At 34.4% G+C, this 18968-nt stretch overlaps 2 protein-coding genes across 11 annotated transcripts; one reads left to right on the forward strand and one right to left on the reverse strand.

The window, feature by feature from the left end:
• The first annotated feature begins 236 nt into the window (after nucleotides 1-236).
• Nucleotides 237-5528, forward strand: LOC108347635 (putative pentatricopeptide repeat-containing protein At3g47840). Of its 9 annotated transcripts, none has more exons than XM_052868467.1 (5): nucleotides 237-535; nucleotides 1199-3724; nucleotides 4290-4669; nucleotides 4804-4843; nucleotides 5202-5528. In XM_052868467.1, exons 1-2 carry the CDS (start codon nucleotides 370-372, stop codon nucleotides 3259-3261), a joined length of 2229 nt encoding a protein of 742 aa, XP_052724427.1. In that variant the 5' UTR covers nucleotides 237-369; the 3' UTR covers nucleotides 3262-3724; nucleotides 4290-4669; nucleotides 4804-4843; nucleotides 5202-5528. The 9 variants fall into 9 exon arrangements, with proteins under 9 accessions (XP_052724427.1, XP_052724430.1, XP_052724425.1 ...); XM_052868470.1 differs by having other exon boundaries at nucleotides 4290-4504; XM_052868465.1 differs by having other exon boundaries at nucleotides 4290-4843.
• A 7978-nt stretch (nucleotides 5529-13506) lies between these two features.
• Nucleotides 13507-16838, reverse strand: LOC108347652 (transcription factor AS1). 2 transcript variants are annotated; one of them, XM_017587038.2, is made up of 2 exons: nucleotides 16512-16838; nucleotides 13507-14852 (listed from the first exon to the last, which is right to left on the reverse strand). In XM_017587038.2, exon 2 carries the CDS (start codon nucleotides 14818-14820, stop codon nucleotides 13741-13743), a length of 1080 nt encoding a protein of 359 aa, XP_017442527.1. In that variant the 5' UTR covers nucleotides 14821-14852; nucleotides 16512-16838; the 3' UTR covers nucleotides 13507-13740. The 2 variants fall into 2 exon arrangements, with proteins under 2 accessions (XP_017442527.1, XP_052724450.1); XM_052868490.1 differs by lacking the exon at nucleotides 16512-16838 and adding an exon at nucleotides 14984-16500.
• Nucleotides 16839-18968: the final 2130 nt, after the last annotated feature.

Here is an 18968-nt window from a genome sequence, read left to right on the forward strand (position 1 = left end):
TTGCACTTTTCTTGTTTAGTCATCCCTATTTACATGTACATCTTCTATTTTTCTTTTTTCATTATTACAGTGGTTTTCTTGACACTGTTTTCCAGATATAAAGGTAATGTTTTCAAAATTTAAGAAATTATACTTGTGAAATAAAATAAAATTATAATTTAATATTTTAAAATAAAAGAATTTAAAAAAGAAGTGGACAAACAGAAATAGTTTGAGAAAATAGGAAAATAGGGGTATCGAAACAATCTACTGTTTCTTTCTATTCTACAAACATTTGAGAAATACTTCGTTAACTTGAGACAGTGTGTTAGGTCGAAAGCAAGGCGCAAAGCCCGTTGTTTCAGGCCAAACAAAGAAGCAATAGCGAGGATGCGCCTTTTCCTCAAACACTTTAACCTCTTCCACCGAGACATTTGGCTTCATTCTCGTTATGTTTCTTCGCTTGCTCTCGCACTTCGCCCACCATTTTCTGGCAATTCAAAGGCGGCCCTATTCTCAAGGAACCTCGACTCACCTCTCAGTTGTTCCACTCCAGGTGAATGTGCGCGCTCATTATTTTTTGTTGTGATTGTTGAAACTGATCTAGGAATCGTCTCAACACGGTCTATTATTATTATTATTTTTTAATTTTTGTTCTGTTGTTGATTAATATTATAAGTTGGATGAATGTAGAACTAGGAATAGGAACTATTTGAACTACAGAACTTTAGGATTCTTAAGCATGAATATAATCCGACAAATGATATTGATTTGGGAAAAGATTGCAAGAACTGCGTAATTGAATGTTTAGAGTTTGCTTATTTGTAGAAATGCCTTGCACCCACTAACTATTAATGCCATAAAGAAAAATCGTGATAAATTATTCAGAATTAAACTGATTGGCTGCCACGTGGCTTCCTTATTAACTTCGTAGATGAAAGTTCTGTCAGTTTGTATGTCATTTTGAAATTCCTATGTTATGGCTAGCTAGCCAACTTGCCCGAGAAAAAAAATTACACTTTAGGTCTTTATTTTATTACGTGATTGGAGCGTAGTGCTAATTGTTGTTTTACCCCCTACCCTTGTTTAGCTTATAATAGAAGATTTTGATCAGGTTGGTGTCATCTTAGGCTGAGGGTTTCTGATTTTAAGTCAATGAAGCTGTTGAATAAGGAGACATGAATGGTTTTAAATCATATTTCTAACAATTTATTTACAGGAACTGCCACTGAATTTATCCAGCGGGCAAAACGAGAACAGCTAGCTCCAATTGTCTATTCTGTTCATAATATGATTGAAGTTAACGCTGAAATGAAGCAATTAGTGAAACAGGGACAACTTTGTAAAGCTAGGAATATGTTTGAGAAAATGGATCACAGAGATGAGGTTTCGTGGACTACATTAATAGGTGGTTATGTCAATGCCTCAGATTCATACGAAGCTTTGTTCCTGTTCTCAAATATGTGGGTCCAGCCTGAACTTCAAATAGATCAATTCATGATTAGTGTTGCACTCAAGGCATGTGCACTTGGTGTCAATATTTGCCTTGGAGAATTACTACATGGATTTTCAGTTAAATCTGGTTTGATAACCTCAGTGTTTGTCAGCAGTGCCCTGATAGATATGTACATGAAAGTAGGAAATATAGAAGAAGGTTGCAGAGTCTTTGAAAAAATGATGGCTAAAAATGTAGTATCATGGACAGCCATTATTGCAGGGCTTGTACATGCGGGTTACAGTGCGGAGGGACTGTGGTACTTTTCTGAAATGTGGAGATCAAAAGTGGGCTATGATTCACATACATTTTCCATTGCTCTAAAAGCTTCTGCTGATTTGAGTTTTTTACATCATGGGAAAGCTATACACACACAAACAATAAAACAAGGATTTGATGAGAGCTCATTTGTGATTAATACTCTAGCAACCATGTATAATAAATGTGGAAAACCAGATTATGTCGTGCGATTGTTTGAAAAAATGAGGATGCCAGATGTAGTTTCATGGACAAATCTTATTACGACATATGTGCAGGTGGGTGAAGAGGAACATGCAGTGGAAGTATTTAAAAGAATGAGAAAATCAGATGTCCCTCCTAATAAATTCACTTTTGCAGCCATAATTTCTGCCTGTGCAAATCTTGCTATTGCTAAATGGGGGGAACAAATACATGGTCATGTATTCCGTCTTGGTTTTGTTGATGCTTTGTCAGTGGCAAATTCCATCATCACCCTTTATTCAAAATGTGGGCTGTTGACTTCAGCTTCATTAGTGTTTCGTGGTATAACTAGAAAGGATATTATATCTTGGAGCACTATAATTGCTGTTTATTCTCAAGGAGGTTATGCAAAAGAAGCTTTTGACTATCTATCATGGATGAGAAGGGAAGGGCCAAAACCGAATGAATTTGCTATTTCTAGCATACTGAGTGTTTGTGGAAGCATGGCACTTCTTGAGCAAGGGAAACAGTTGCATGCACATTTACTTTGCATTGGCATAGATCATGAAGCAATGGTTCATAGTGCTCTTATTAGTATGTATTCAAAATGTGGAAGTGTACAAGATGCGTCAAAAATCTTTGACAGTTTGAAAATGAATGACATTATATCATGGACAGCCATGATTAATGGATATGCTGAACATGGTTATAGCCTAGAGGCCATTGACTTGTTTGAGAAGATTTCTAGAGTTGGTTTAAAGCCAGACTACGTGACATTCATCGGGGTTCTGACCGCATGTAGCCATGCTGGAATGGTTGATCTTGGTCTCTTCTATTTTTTGAAAATGACTAATGAGTACAAGATCAGTCCTTCAAAAGAACACTATGGTTGCATCATTGACCTTCTCTGCAGAGCAGGGCAATTGAGTGAAGCTGAGCACATAATACGAACTATGCCATTCCATATTGATGATGTTGTGTGGTCTACCTTACTCAGGGCATGTAGAGAGCATGGAGATGTTGACCGTGGAAGATGGACAGCTGAACAGTTGCTTCGGTTAGATCCAAATTCAGCTGGAACTCATATTACTCTGGCTAACATATATGCTGCCAAGGGGAGATGGAAGGAAGTTGCAGATATAAGAAAGTTAATGAAGTCAAAGGGAGTAATAAAGGAAAGAGGATGGTCTTGGATTAATGTCAATGATCATTTAAATGCATTTGTTGCTGGGGATCAGGCTCATCCACAAAGTGAACATATCACAACCATTCTAGAATTATTGAGAGCAAATATAGGAGATGCTCTGCTGGAAATAAGATCTCTTCATGAAGATGTTGAGGTTTAGCAGACGGCTACATTCTGTGTCATTATGGGAATGCTCAAAAGTAGTTTTTTTTTTCTAATTTCCAAATTTCATAGATTATTGGGAATTGGGTTCCCTGTTCTCATCATTTGAAAACATATAGCTTGATATGGGTTCTCCAAAAACTGAGTTAGACATTTTCAGAAGATCAAAAGTTCTTTCTGAAAAAGCAAATTAATGAAAAAGTTTGCTTTACAGAAAAACAGTATCTGATGCCAGATGAGTCCAGCCGGAGAGAACTTATTGGATCTGAAATTGAGGCCAGGGTTACCATTCTCAATGATCAGTTTGCTGAAATTAATGGTTGTGTAAGATGCCATGATTATATTCCCAAAGAACTGCTGCGGTGCTAATCCAATGGACTGACCTACCAGCATTTCAAGCCCCATGGGAACCCATGAAAGCCATCATGAAGCAGTTTCCTTCTTTTCACCTTGAGTGCAAGGTGACTATTTTGTGGGAGACTATTTTTAGGCTTTTTACAAGTAAATATTATAAACCATAAATTGGTTTTTGAATTAGGTCCGAATTGTTATGTGATAGGTTTCTGGATTAGGAAACCTATCGAACTCAACACACACACGCACAAACAAGAATCCAGATGGTAAAAAGAATGTATCTGTATTAATGTCTCAACCAATGTACAACCCTATCACCTCCAAGGGAGCCTAATTCCCCCACCACCGGATCATGGTTCTTGTCTTTACAAAAGAATTCAAAAAACTCCCTTTACAAAATACAGAAGCTCTATTTATAAGAGTGCTTATTTCCCGCCTCACCTAACTGTTAAAACAGTTATATCTCATTAACTTCTCTCTCATTCTTCCTTCTCCTCTCATAAACCCTCCAAATCCTATCATTATGGTTATGGAAAGTACAAGCATCTTCTGTAAATAGTTGTATCCTTTCTCATCGTAAGCAACTTTTCAGAAATACAATTTTTCTCCGTTTACTTCTATCTTTCCTTTCCGCTGTTTTTTTAACAGTACTGGTCATTTTAAATTGTACAGATGGCAATAATATCTCTATATTCCACATAAGGATCAACCTATTTGAGCATTGCACTGTGGATAGCTATCAATGGGCTCAGGTGCCTTTGAGGTCACTCATAGTCGCTGACCACAGCCACAAGCCTGCAACCTAGCCCAGATTCAGCTCCGATGGATTATTTGGCTGTGTCTCTGCAAATGTACAAAAAGGGAATAAATGGGAAAATAAAATGCAGGTGATAGAATTTTATCATTATTGATTACTAATGTCTGCCAAAATATCAGTGAATGATGAAAGAGGGATGCTGCTGCTGACTGGATAAGGGATTGATAATCTATGAATTATCAATTCTGCCACTAGAAATTAGCGCATATATGCTCCAGTAAATGGTCTTAAAGAGGTTGACTATTTAACTCTTTACTGATTATATACCATCTTAATCAGTTCATGCAAAAGAGAGTAATTTCATACCAAAGTAGTTTTCAACTGGCATTATTATAATGGTTTTGATTTGTCATTTTTTCTTATATTCAGTATGCCCAAGATTTTGAATGAGTATCTGAACATTATATAGGTAAGTCTTGGAATTTGGGCACTTGTCTTTATTTATACATCCTAGTGAAATTATACAAAATTGTTGCAAATAGTGTATGACTGAACAGGTGTTACTTCATGTTTGGAACATGAACATTGTTCTCTAACATATATGCATGCTACCCAAATATATAAAGTAGCTTTACATATGAAAATTGATATATCTAACAGCTTTGAGCATGATTGTGTCTTCTTGCATTCGGCATTTTAATTTCCGTGCTTTGTTTCTTTCCAGAAATGGTTATTACTTTGTGATCCTCTTATTCTATAACTACCTTCTCTTTGCCTGTTTATATCTTAATTATCTTACCTTTTCAATTGTAAATATGCATGCAAAGATAAAACGTCTGTTGGATCAAGTGAGTTGATGATGACGCTGGGGTGCTGTTATCTGTCATGTCTCAGAAGTCTGAAACCAGAAATGCTATGGGGAGATTGCCCATACTGAAGATAAAGTGTTTGCCTTTTAGTTAGTACAGGTTTGGAATGCAAAATTTTGTTTATCTTGTTTCGTATGTGCCATATTTGCAGAGAGTAATCTGATATGAGGCCTTAGAGAAGATGCCCTTGTTTGATTGTTTGTAGGAGACATTCTCCAAATATCCTGTTTGGTAATTAGTTGTAAAAAAGAACTCATAATTCATTAAAGAAAATGTTCATGACAAGAGAATGCTCCTTACCTTAGGCGTAACTTTTTCTTTCTTTGGGAGAACTCACGAAATATAGACAAATCTAAACATGAAGTTATGAACATTATTCAAATGAAAGTAGTTGAAAGTACAGAATTATTGTACACTTTGTATACAGGTAGACAACTCTAGAAATGAAAAACATTGAAAGTACACCTTTTGAATCAGCAGTTAAAAAAGCCTCGGTGATAAAATATGAACAGGGAACTCACCTGCTTAAGAAGCATTCAATTATAAGATACTTACATTTGAAAATCTTCAAAGGAGTCCACCCTATATGTAAAGGGCATAAGGTCATTAAAAATCTTGTTTAGTGCTGTTCAAACTGTGACTTAAAGGAACATTATAAAGTTGAACGAAATCTCTAGGAGATAAACTTTTTCTTCAATATTAAAATAAAAGTTATTAAGTTCTTAAGATTGTTAGTCTTCGGAGAGGCTTTTGTTTCCCACGTCTTCATTCCTCCACTTAAACCCAGGTGTGTAGTTGACAAACAAAATCACCAATGGCCATTATTATAAAAATAAACCTTTTATGGTGTTGAGCTTCTTCTTCCTTTACCTTCATCCTTCATTTGACTGTGTTGCTTGACTTCAACCTTGCGGAGGTGTTGCCTGTAGTTGGGAGAATTCATTCCCTTCTTAGTGTTGTTGGAGGCAAGTTAACATGTGTTGCTGGTGCATTGTCTGATTCCGTAAAGACTCTTCCGTAGTTGTACGCATTAAATTAGAGTTATGGAACAAGATTTCAGAGGTTCCGAAATAGGCATTTCAAAATTGTTTATACAATGAAGTACATTTCATCGAAATTATGTAGAAAATATGATGACAACGAATCCCAACACCCAAACAATTTCATTCAACACATTTAACACATTCTACCCTACAAAAAATCGTAAAACCCCAATACAACACACACAACTTCAAGTTAAGAACACTTACCTAACCTAGGCTCCTCCTTCGAAAACAAAGGAAATTCCTTTCACAGAAACTACTTTCAATTACCACAGTTTCACGTGATATTCTTTTAACTTGCTACCGACATGAAAAACTGATAGTTTATTCAATATTGGCTAAGGTGGACACTATGTCGTTAACGATTTAGTTGTCGTCAGCAAAAATTATCAAATTGAACAAATTTTAAAAAAGAATGAACGACTTTGAAAGCCGAAAAAACTGAGAACCCTTTTGAACAAAAGTGACAAATATAGGGACAAAAATAGATATTAAGCCTAGTTAATAATAATAAAATGATACCTCATCATAAATAATAATCATAATATCAAACTATCGATTTTAATGATGATACGGAGATATTACTCTAATAGACGTAAGTTTGTGCTATTCCATAATAAAGAGATTTAATGGACCTTATTAGACTATGTTCTTTAGTATCTCTATTATACCAAATAAAAACAATATTCTAAACATTGTAAAATATTTTCTATGACCTTAACTCTCATAAGTAAAATATAAGATACAATTTATGAAAATCTAATGAATTTCACAATCACGAACAAACAATATAACAATAATAAACTCAACATTTTCACAACTCAACTAACATATAATACAATAATACCACGATATTCATGCTAACCAATTTGAAGGTTGTGTTAAGATATGCCAAATATTCTATTAAGAGATATTAGGCAATCAAATATTGTGTTAGTTATAATTTAGAATTATTATAATTTGTGCAGATTTGTGTACTTGTCATTCCTTGAATAAATGAATAATTATAAGATCCTTGTATGTATATATTTGGTACTCTATTTTTTGAAATAATACATCAGAATTATTCTTTAAACCTTGTATTATGGTATCAGAGCCAAACACTGATATCCTCTACAATATAGAAATAAATGCTTCTTTTTTTTCATTGAATATTTCTGATGGCTTCTTCCGATAAAAATCAATCGGAGAAACATGATTCTGGAACTTCCGCGGTTTCAAGAGTTATATTTCTATTGCTGCCGAATTTGTGACCAAGTCAGGTATATCTAACTCTGCCCTTAATCTTTCTTTTGTTACTAAGGGTAGTAATTGGATAATTGATTCAGGTGCTACTGATCATATGACTTGTGATCTTCATATATTTACTAATTTTTGCTCTAATTGTTCTAAAACTATTATTATTAATGCCAATGAAGTCTCATTTCCTATTGAAGGTATATGTACTGTATCCTTTTCACCCTCCTTATCAATTCCTTATGTTTTATTTGTTCCTACATTAAACTATAATCTTATCTCCGTCAACAAGTTAACCAAATCACATTCTTGTGTTGCCTTGTTTTACTCAACCCATTGTCTTTTTCAGAACATTCATTCCAAGGAGAAGATTGCCAGTGGTAGAGAGAGTGAAGGATTGTATTATTTTGAAAATTTCTCACAACAAACCCATAAAGGAGGGTTGGCTTGTCTTGCGAATGATCACATACAAGATAAAAAAAAAGTAAATTTGGTTATGGCATAAACGGTTGGGACATCCCTCTTTTGGTTATTTAAAAAAATTATTTCCATCACTATTTCATAAATGCAATATTTCTGATTTTTTTGTGTGAAACATGTGTTATGGTAAAAAATCATCGTTGTGTGTTTCCTTTAAGAAATAACAAAACTGATTTTCCTTTTTCATTAATTCACATAGATGTTTGGGACCCTGCCCTCACAATCTACACATAATGGAAAAAAATGGTTTATTAGTTTTGTTGATGATTGTACTTGGGTAACCTGGGTATATTTGCTTAAACATAAAAGTGATGTGTGTGATGTGGTTTGTTCCTTCTATCATCTGATCCTTACACATCTATTAAGGTTATTCGATCAGACAATGGAGGGGAATATTTTAAGACTGAATTAATAGAGTTCATGAACTCTAAAGACATCTTGCATCAAACTATATGTCCTTATTCACCACAATAAAATGGAGTGGCTGTGAGGAAAAATAGACATATATTAGATGTGACAAGATTACTTTTGATAGATGGTAATGTCTCATCTCATTTATGGGGTAAGGCTGTGAGCTCTGCTGTTTATTTAATTAATCGAACCCCTTCTAGTGTGCTTAACTTTTGAAGGCCTTTTGATGTGTTTTCCGATCATTGTATCCTTCCTCCCATAGTTTATTTACCACCTCATATTTTTGGATGTGTTATATATGTTCACTTACACCCACATCAATGTACAAAGCTTGAAGAATGAGCGATCAAATGTGTTTTTGTTGGGTATGGATCAACTCAAAAAGGTTATCGTGTTTACCATCCACCATCAAAGAAATTTTATATTTCTATGGATGTGATGTTTAATGAACATGAATTTTTTTATGTTGATTCTCCACTTCAGGGAGCCAATGAAAGTGAAGTGCATAAGCATGATGTTAGTATGTTTGATATCTCAGATATCAAATTATATTGTGAAGATAAATTATTGTGTGAGGATCATTCTGCAGGAAGTGAGCCAATCATAACTCATGTGATTTGTGCAACCATTGTCTATGAGCCAACTTTCTGTGGAGCTATTGGTAGCAAAGCATGTAACAGCAAACAATTGTTCCTCTTGTGGTTGATCCTCATCAACTTTAACTTCTCCTTGTTGTTGATGAGATTTGCAAATCTTTTCCATGTGCCCTAGCTGCCCACACTTATGACACTTTACATCCGGTCTCCACCAGCACCTTTTTTGTGGATGATTGGTTTTCTTACAGTGAGGACAAGGTAGAAAAACCTGAGTATTATTACTCTTATTGTTGATCTTGTTTAATCTTCCAGGTCTGGTATCATTGTTCTGCTTCTTCCTCTGTTTGTTGCCATTACTCTGGAATTTGACTTGAAAAGCACCCTCCACAGATCCTTCTTGCCTCATAAGTTTTCTTTGCTCTTGGGCCTGTAAAGCATGCAGCACCTCTCCAAAGTGATCTTAGATAGATCCTTTGTGTTCTCCAAGGGTAGCTATAGAAGCTTCATATCTTTCTGGTACTGATACAAGAATTTTTTCAACAATTCTTGAATCAGAAAAAACAGTGCCCAACAATCTTACTTTGTTGCAATGCCAAGCAACGTATTTGAGTACTCTTTGATGGTGTCTGATTCTTTCATTTTTTGCAGTTCAAATTCTCTCATTAAATTCAATACTTGCATGCTTCTAATTCTCTCATCTCCTGCATATTCTTCCTTCAAGTAATCCCAAATTGCTTTTGCTGTGTTGTGAGACATGATCTTGGTGAAAATTAGTTTTGAAACACCAGAAAATAGACATGCCTTTGCCTTTGCTTTCCTGGTTTTTTTCTCCTTGTAGGTTTTCATCTGGGCTACAGTGGGGTTGTCGAGCAGCGGAGCAATATCGTAATCCTCCTCCACCGCTTCCCAAAGATCCAAAGCCTCTAGGAAGTTCTGCATTTTTATGGCCCAGAGATCATAGTTATCTCCATCAAAGATAGGAGGAGCAACTTGAGAGAAACTTGTTTTAACATTCATAGGTCCCGTAAGATGTAGCTCTTGATACCAATTTGTAGGTTATTTTATTGAAGGAAAAGTTGAGAGAGAGAGAAACACAAGAATATAAAACTGTATATATATTTTATTGAGGAGTGCTATTGCTTTTATAAAGCAAATAACTGAACGTAAATGCATGTAAATGTTGGCATCTATAACCACTAACAAATTAGTGCTCTTAGTGCCTAGAAAATAGCAAATAAATCCTACCAGTCAACATGACTTTTATTTTCCTAAAAAATAGCATAACATATTATTTTAATTTCTAAATTTCCAATAGTCATCAATCAACACTTATGGTGTAAATTACCAAGAGATGTTCGCACCGGTAGCCAAGCTCAACACTCTGAGAATACTTCTGTCGCTAGCTGCAAACCAAGATTGGCCTCTTCTACAATTTGATGTGAAAAATGTTTTTCTACACAAAGAAATTTCAGAAGAAATTTATATAGATTCTCCACCAGGCATGACAGATTCAATTGGAATGAAGGTTTGCAAATTAAAGAAGGCTCTATAAGGATTAAAACAATCCCTAAGAGCATGGCTTGGAAGGTTTACCAAGTCTATGAAGGCTTTTGGCTATAGAGCAAGTAACTCTGATCACACCTTATTTTTTAAGAGAGAAAAAGGAAAAATTACAGCTTTGATTATATATGTAGATGACATAATTGTTACAGGAAATGACCAAGATGAGATTTCTAGTTTACAACAATACCTTGCATCTGAATTTGAGATGAAACAACTTGGAAACCTCAAATATTTTTTGGGTATTGAAGTTGCTAGATCAAAACATGGTATTTTTCTATGCCAAAGAAAATATACTATTGACTTACTATCAGAAACTAGGTTGCTTGGGAGTAAACCAACTGATACACCAATTGAACAAAATTATAAACTCTTTCAATGCTCAAATTCAACAAGCATAGACAAAGGAAGATACCAAAGGCTGGTAGGAAAATTAATTTATTTGTGCCATACACATCCAGATATCACCTATACAGTGAATGTTGTTAGTCGATTAATGCATGACCCACGAAAGCTTCATATGGATGCTGTTAAGAGGATATTGAGATATTTGTAGTCTGCTCCGGGAAAAGGAATTTTGTTAACAAATCATGGAAACTTAAAGGTAGAAGGGTACACTGATGCAGATTGGGAAGGTTCAAAATGTCGGAACAATCGGTACCGTTATAGAGTTGCGCAGCGGAATAAAATATAGATAGCGGAAAGCGTGTAACGATCACAACACAAGTTAAAATAATCGGTTTCAAAAATTGATTTTCTTAGTGAACTTTTATCGAACGGTTGATGTGCTAAGAGTTTAGGGATAAAGAAAATCAACACAGAATTTTTATCCTGGTTCGAATCAAAAGATTCTACGTCCAGTCGTTAATCACTATAAATAGTGATTAACCTTTTTCACTAAAAATATGGTTTGCAGATTACAATCAGATAATCAAAATAAGCAAGGAATAGAAAACACCTTCCTTCGACAAACGAACGGAAGAACCTGCTCAGCCAACTTGAAGAGAACCGCTCCGACCTTTGACACACAAAACGCGAGCTTCTCCTATTCACAAGACCAGGCAAGAGCACTCTATCACTTTGAGAACTTCCTCAGACAAACTGTATTCTCAAAATGGCATAGATCCTTTTCACTCACAGAGAGCTTCCCTTAGGCACAAAGCTCTAATACTCTCAATTTTAAAAAATTCTTTCTAAGAGCTGTGAAGACCTCTATTTATAAGCCTAGTTTTGTGCAGGGTCAAAAACTGAAAAGACATCTCCCAACTGCTACTGATAATCGATTATCAAAAGTGATAATCGATTATTAAAGTCCGTTACAGGGTTTTCAAAATGTAATAATCGATTATATGATGTGATAATCGATTATTCCTGTATGACTCTGTGATAATCGATTATTGTCATTCCATAATAGATTATTGCAGTTAAAAATGCAAGTTTACAAAGTTTACAAGAATTTCCTACTACATTTAATTTCTACAAATTGCTTTTAACTAATTCTAATATCTTCTTCAACTAAAACTTCTTGCAGCATCATCAAAACAAATTTCTTCAAGATTTACCAATACTCCTTATTGGTAACACAAAAGATGATAGAAGATCTACCTTTGAATACTTTACTTTTGTAGGAGGGAATCTTGTAACTTGGAGGAGTAAAAAATAACCTGTAGTAGCAAGATCTAGTGCTGAAGCATAATTCAAAGGCATGACACTTGGTGTATGTGAACTTTTGTGGATTAAAAATGTTCTATCAGATTTGGGCTTTAAACCAAATGAAGCTGAGTTTGTACTATGACAATACTTCGGCTATAACAATTGCTCACAATTCTGTGCAACATGATATAATAAAGCATGTGGAGATTGATAGACATTTCATTAAAGAGAAGCTTGAAGCTGGAATAATTTCATTTTCTTTTGTAAAATTAGAATTGCAGTTGGCTGATGTTCTCACCAAAGGAGTGTCAAGAAGATTGTTTAATGAGTCTTTATTCAAGTTGGGAATGTGTGATATCCATGCACCAACTTGAGTGAAAGTGTTAAGATATGTCAAATATTCGATTAAGAGATATTATATATATATATATATATATATGATATTATACTATTTGAAATAATACATCAGAATTATTCTTTAAACCTTGTACTAGGTTGGATCTATCGATCTTATATATTTAGGAATTATCATTAGACTGTAACAGAGCAAAATAAAAGTGGTTAAGATCCCATTAAAAGAAAACTTAACAAAGTGTACTACTTAGTTCTTAAAAAAAAAAATTCTTGGTTTCCCAAAATACTTCAAAATGATTTGGCCATATAAATTTAACGTTCAGAATTATATTCTAGTCTTAAAAAAGAGGTTAAAAAAGGACACAACTGTAAAAATTTAAAATATTTTTCATGATACAAACGAATTAAAAAGGGAGCTAAATTTTTTTTTTAATATTTACAACCAAACTCTAGGTTTTCTTACCAATCTCGAGATTGATTGGAGTGAACTTGTTTCTGAAAAACTTTTACACTAATTCAATACTCTGCTAGGGTTTAGTCTCTTTATTTTCTTTTCAAGCCAAACTTCCCCATTAGCATTTCTAAAAAAATGGTAGGGTTTAGTCTCCTTATTTTCTCAAGTCAAATTTCCCCATTAGCATTTCTAAAGAGAAAATATAAGGAAAAAGAAACAAACTTTCTAAAAAAAAAATGTTGAAATTGACTTATGCTAACAAGAATTAAAAAAAAAAACAATGAAGAACTTCTTGGTAAACTAATTTTATGCAATGGAATAAATCATTTCATTTTTTTTTCTCTTTCTAGAAGTGTTTGTGAGAAAGCTTCAAACATGTCTAAAGATTAGATACAATTACATGTAACCTTTCAGCTAATGCCACTCCAAGAAAAGAATTTGGAGGCAAGTATGGTGAACAATATAACTAAGTCACATACCTGGAAGTGATACTATAATTCAAGTGCTTAAGGAAATTACTCAAGTTGCAGGAACAGATATAACACAACTACAACACTAATATACCAAGATCACAACAAGCATAAACTGGAAATAATTCAAGTCACAAAAACACCTATATCCATTTCACCATAAAAATATCATCATCTTGTAAACTGCATATAGTGGAAGTCACAAGAGAACCACCAAATCTATTTTTCCAAAAGATATCTTCATCCTGTATTTGGTTCAAGGTGCCCTGCTCTGCATCCTATCTGCTCTAGCAACCTAGTAAGCTGCAAATGCTTTGCAGCCCATTGTTCTGCCAACTTTTGTTCCTTGTTTTCAGCATCTCTCTTCAATGCAGCTAACTCGTCTCTATACTCTGCTTCAATTCTGCTCAAAGCAGCTCTCTCCTCTTCTTGAAGAACCTTAATCTTAGCTTCAAACTCTTCCATCTTCTCCCGTCTTCGGCTCGCCTTCTCTGACTCCAACTGCAACTCCACTCGGCTTAACCTCCAAACTGCCTCCTTCTTGTGAGCACTCAAAGCTCGGTGCCCTTCTTCCAGCTCTTTGCAGTGCTCCAACATCTGAGATATCAGCATATTTTCACTGAAAGCTGGTATATTCCCCAAAGCAAAAGGAGCAATGTCTGGTCCCCTATCAGGTTGCAACCATGAGAATGGAGCTGCAGCCACTGTTGCAGAAGAAAGACTGAGTGTCACAGAAAGGGAACTTGGACCAGCAGCAGCAGCAGCACTACTTGAATTGGAAAGCCAAGAAGGAAGCAAGGTTGATGCAGGTGCTGGTGTATCAGTACGCAGAAATGTCCCATCAGAAGCAGTCATAACAAATGAAGGTGAAGGATGCTGTTCCTTGACTAGTTTTTCTGCAAAACTCTCAAGTATGTGCTCGTACTTGCTATTGTTACTGGGGTCAGGGATTCTATTGAGCTCCTTCTTCTCTCTTTGTTGCTTCTCTTTGAACACTTCCCACCACTTGCCTAACCTCTTGGCAGTTCTACCTGGAACTTCTGCTGCAATTTTCTTCCATTTGTTGCCGTATTTTGCTTGAAGCCGGATTACAAGGCGCTGCTCCTCTTCGGTGAGAGATCCTTTCTTGATGCCAGGCTTGAGGTAGTTCTTCCACCTTTCTAAGCATGACTTTGCATCCCTGTTGAGAGGGGTGTTCATGCGTTGAGAAACAAGATTCCATTCCCTAGGACCATACTGTTTGACATAAGAACGTAATAAAGCATCCTCTTCAGCTCTCCAACGTTGCCTCTCTTTCATTTCCAAATGCAAATCCGACATCCCATGTCTTGAATCTTGAACTCATCGTGTCTCTGGAACAATTGTGACAACTCATAGCATCAATTCACAAGAACTAGGTGAGAAATAAAGAAATACCAAACAGGAAACGATTTCATAAAATCTTCAAGCATACTTCAACTCAACAACTAAATCAAAAGATCACCAGTTGTTGGGTGATTCCTATATAAGTAACCATGCCTTTGGATCAACTTAAAGCTTGGTGATATCAAAACACAGCTATGTAGAAAAAACCCTGTAGGGATCAGGAATAAAAACTGACAAACAACAGTACCAGATTATCTCAAGAGCAATAAGAATAACACTTCAAAATGAAACTCAACACATACATTACAAATTTAATAGGAAGACAAAAATCTACCAACAGAAACCGACTCACAACATCACTAGATTACCACCTCAAGTAGCAATAGAATAACAGTTCACGATGCAACTCACGTTTTTTTTTATCCTTTACAAATTTAATAGCAAGGAAAAAATCAACCAGATGCAGTGGCATCATATTGTTTTCTCACAAATGTAATCTATAATTGCAATGGCATTGCAGCGAAGCAATAGACCATAACATTACAAAAATCAGAGTCCATATGGCAATGGCAAACATATGGCAGAAATTTTTTGTTTGCATTCTTTACACATACTTGAGGGATAAAGTATTAATTGTGCAGGGAAGTATAAAATATAAAATCAACTAACCAGCATGAAAAATATTTAGCAAGAAAGAAGAAAAATGAAAAGAACATATAAACCTCGAGAACGAATAACTTCAATGCAGTTAGCTAAGTACCAAGATGAAACCACAATCGCTACCTAGGTGCGAGTGTTATAATATTTTACCAGTAGAAATCTAATAGTCCAAAATAGATTAGCGAAAGCAATAAAGTATCAATGTATCATAGTTAGCTTTTTTGCTCAGAAGTTAGTACATTAGTTGCAATTAGACAACAAGAAGACGACCACATTAAGTTGTCTGCAACATGCAAAAACAACACCTCCCACTACCAAGAAGTTTAATTTACGGAAATTTGAAAACTAAGAGTTTCAATTGAAATAATAGAGAATTTTGAATCAGTTCAACATAGCAACATGATAAAGAACCATGAACTAAAATCACCGCCGCTAATAATTGAAAGCATCTAGAAAACCCAAGTGATTAGATGAAAAATCATACATTGAAGTTTAACATTAGCCCTGAGAAATGCAGGAACCAACTTTAGTGAAATTAACTTAAAAAAAAAAACACATGAAAAAAAGAAGCATTCAGTGAGAGTAAGCCCCCCAGCAATTGTATTGCACATGGACACAGATGAAAATAACTAATAAAAAAGAAAAAAAAAACAAAAAAAAAAAGTGTGAAATGTATCAGCTCCGAAATCAAGAATTCCAGAAAACAATGAGAAAACAGCCAACCGAAATCCATTTTTTTAAAAACGAATTATCTAATACAATATACCCCGTTGTCGCAATTTTTTATCCATTAAATTCATATCATCGAGTAACTTAAATCAAGCGCGTGCTCAATTTGGCTTATTTAAAAGTAAAATAAGAAGCCCTTTTCAAAATAAAAAGAACAGTGAGTGCATTGAAAAGTGAAGCAGCGAACGAAGGAACGAACAGTGGAGATAGTAAAAAAAAATGAATCTTTTTCTAAGGATGCAGAAAGTAGGGCATACCCAGATGGGGGAAGGCAAAGGAGAAGAAGTGGGGAAAGTGAGAGTTGGAAAAATGAATAGTCAACAGCATGTTGAGGTGAATGAAACGGCGGAGTTGAGACAGAAGGGAAGAAGGAGGGTCAAAGGGGATGGCATGTTGAGGACGACGATGATGATGATGATAGGATGAGTGTGAGAGAAAGGGAGAGTGGGGTGGTGGGGAGAAGACAGCACTGAAATGGAGCAGAGAGAGAGAGAAAGAGAGGAAGAAAGTGAGAATAGACAAGACATGGAAGAGAGAGAAAATGGGGACAGGTGTGTACGTCGGTTTCAGCGCTTAATATGCGAGAAAGATGGCACGCGAATGATAAGGGAGGGAACCATGACTAGTATTGGTGGTCCGTTCATTAATCCATACTAAATGATTCCATTCACCAAGGTTCTTAGATTAAATACAAAATTTATGTTTAGTTTAATAAATACGATACATGGAAAAAAGTATTTTCATTAATAAATTTATGTAATTAATTTATTATTTTAATGTTATTAGACTATATAAATATATTAATAAATTATTAATAATATAAATTTTTAAAATTTATAAATATTTGTAGTTCATCTTATTATATAAATATTATAATGATAAATATTAATAAGTATAACTTGGATAAAATGATTATGATTCAAAACATTTTATCAATATTTTATTATGTAAAACTTTTAATAAATTATATGTCAGCTTCCTTCACCAATTCATTATGTATCTTAGAAAGTTTTTTATGTAAAAATATTTTTAGTTCACAAATTATTGAAAAATCAATTAATTAATAAAAATAGATATTTTATTTTGTAATTATTATTTAAGGAAAAGTTAAACTCTCATAGTTTGTTTAAGTGTTGAACAATAAAATATTATTATACTTTATACATGTAAAGTTTTGTTAAAGACAAAAATCATGCTAGTATATGTTGTTTTTATGTTTGATAAACATTTATATGTTTAGATGATATGTACATAGTTTTAAAGTTAGTATCTTATTTCATATATGAGGGTCTGCTTTAAAGTTCATGTCATGGAACCATTGTTTTGGAACTTGCGTTTGCTAGGACCGGACGATACACTATATCCCATTAGACAAGTTTGCCAAGTGATTTCGATGATTACAAACTCTATAAGTTATGAAAGTTAATGTTATTAATTGATTAATATGTTTAGTTGTGCAGTTGAATCTAACATGTTTAGTTGTGAAGTCCGTTTAGTTGTGCAGTTGAAGGACTTCAAGATGATAAGTATTCTTATCAAATTTATAAAAAGATTAGAAGATTATTGAAACATTTAATATAATAGTATAAAACTATTAAATAAAGGATTATAAAATTGATAATAAAACATATATACTAAGAGAATAAACATAACTAGAATACAAATACACTAATAATGTCTAAAGCTTCTCAAAAACTCCTATACACAAAACCACTGTCAATTAAGAAAATTACACAATAGCATCACTACCTTTCTTCAAAGGCTCATCATCACCTACTTTCTCATCTGCTCACACCGGTAGGTAATCATTGCAAATAAGATAAAACAAACAAAAGGATAAATTAATGTACCAAAGAGTTATCTAATACCAAATAAGTGATGTTATTGATACAATTTAATCATAGGTATCTAGATACATGCATTAATCAGATTCACTAGAGGTGTACATTTATGGTGGCCTCTACTGCTATGTAGAACTATTGTCAATGAGTTTCATCCTGTCACACATAAGGTTAATCCTTTTCATTCCTTAGGCCAAACAAAACCCATAGATTCAGACCTCTTGTTATTCTTCACCACATAACACATTTTGTAAGATCCTAGAAAAATAGTTAAGTTATGTGAAGATCTTTGGATGTCCTTTAGATATATTATAATAAAGAATTGGTTTAATCATTCGTCAGATCCTTTTTTTTTGCCTGGGAATCTTAAATAAGTCCCTTACGTTTTTTCCGTCTCAATTGGGTTCTAATTTTTGCAAAATTGGTACAATTAGAGCCTTACCATTAAATTGGAGCAATGTCGTTAGACTAGTGTATACGTGACATGCTGATGGTGCTTTTTTAAATGACGGGGCCTAGGTAATATGTTAATAAGGTGATTGTGTCGTGGAAATTAATGATTTTTAATTAAAAAAATTAGGGTAAATTTAATTAAACCCAATCCCTTTCTTCGAATTAAGAATTGCGAAAAGAAATTGGGGAAATCTAAGTGTTTCTTTGAATTAGGGTTCATTGGCAAAAAGAAAGTGAGTGTTTGTTCGAATTGGGAATTAATCAGAGAAAGCGAAGAGTAATTTTAGGAAATTAGGGTTTATAGCAGAACCCCATTTTCATAATCTGTGCGTCGGGGCACGCGGCTTCGTTGCGTCCCCAAATAGGATGACACAGAGGGAGAAGACGATGATGAAGACGATAGAGAAGTAGAAGGTTTTG

The sequence above is a fragment of the Vigna angularis genome, chromosome 9 (assembly GCF_016808095.1).
Source record: "Vigna angularis cultivar LongXiaoDou No.4 chromosome 9, ASM1680809v1, whole genome shotgun sequence".
Classification (NCBI taxonomy): Eukaryota; Viridiplantae; Streptophyta; class Magnoliopsida; order Fabales; family Fabaceae; genus Vigna; species Vigna angularis.

Coding starts and splice junctions, on each gene's coding strand:
- LOC108347635 (XM_017587013.2), top strand. CDS start 370: ATGCGCCTTTTCCTCAAACACTTTAACCTCTTCCACCGAGACATTTGG. Junction 536..1,198: donor TCTCAGTTGTTCCACTCCAG/GTGAATGTGCGC, acceptor ATTTATTTACAG/GAACTGCCACTGAATTTATC.
- LOC108347652 (XM_017587038.2), bottom strand. CDS start 14,820: ATGTCGGATTTGCATTTGGAAATGAAAGAGAGGCAACGTTGGAGAGCT.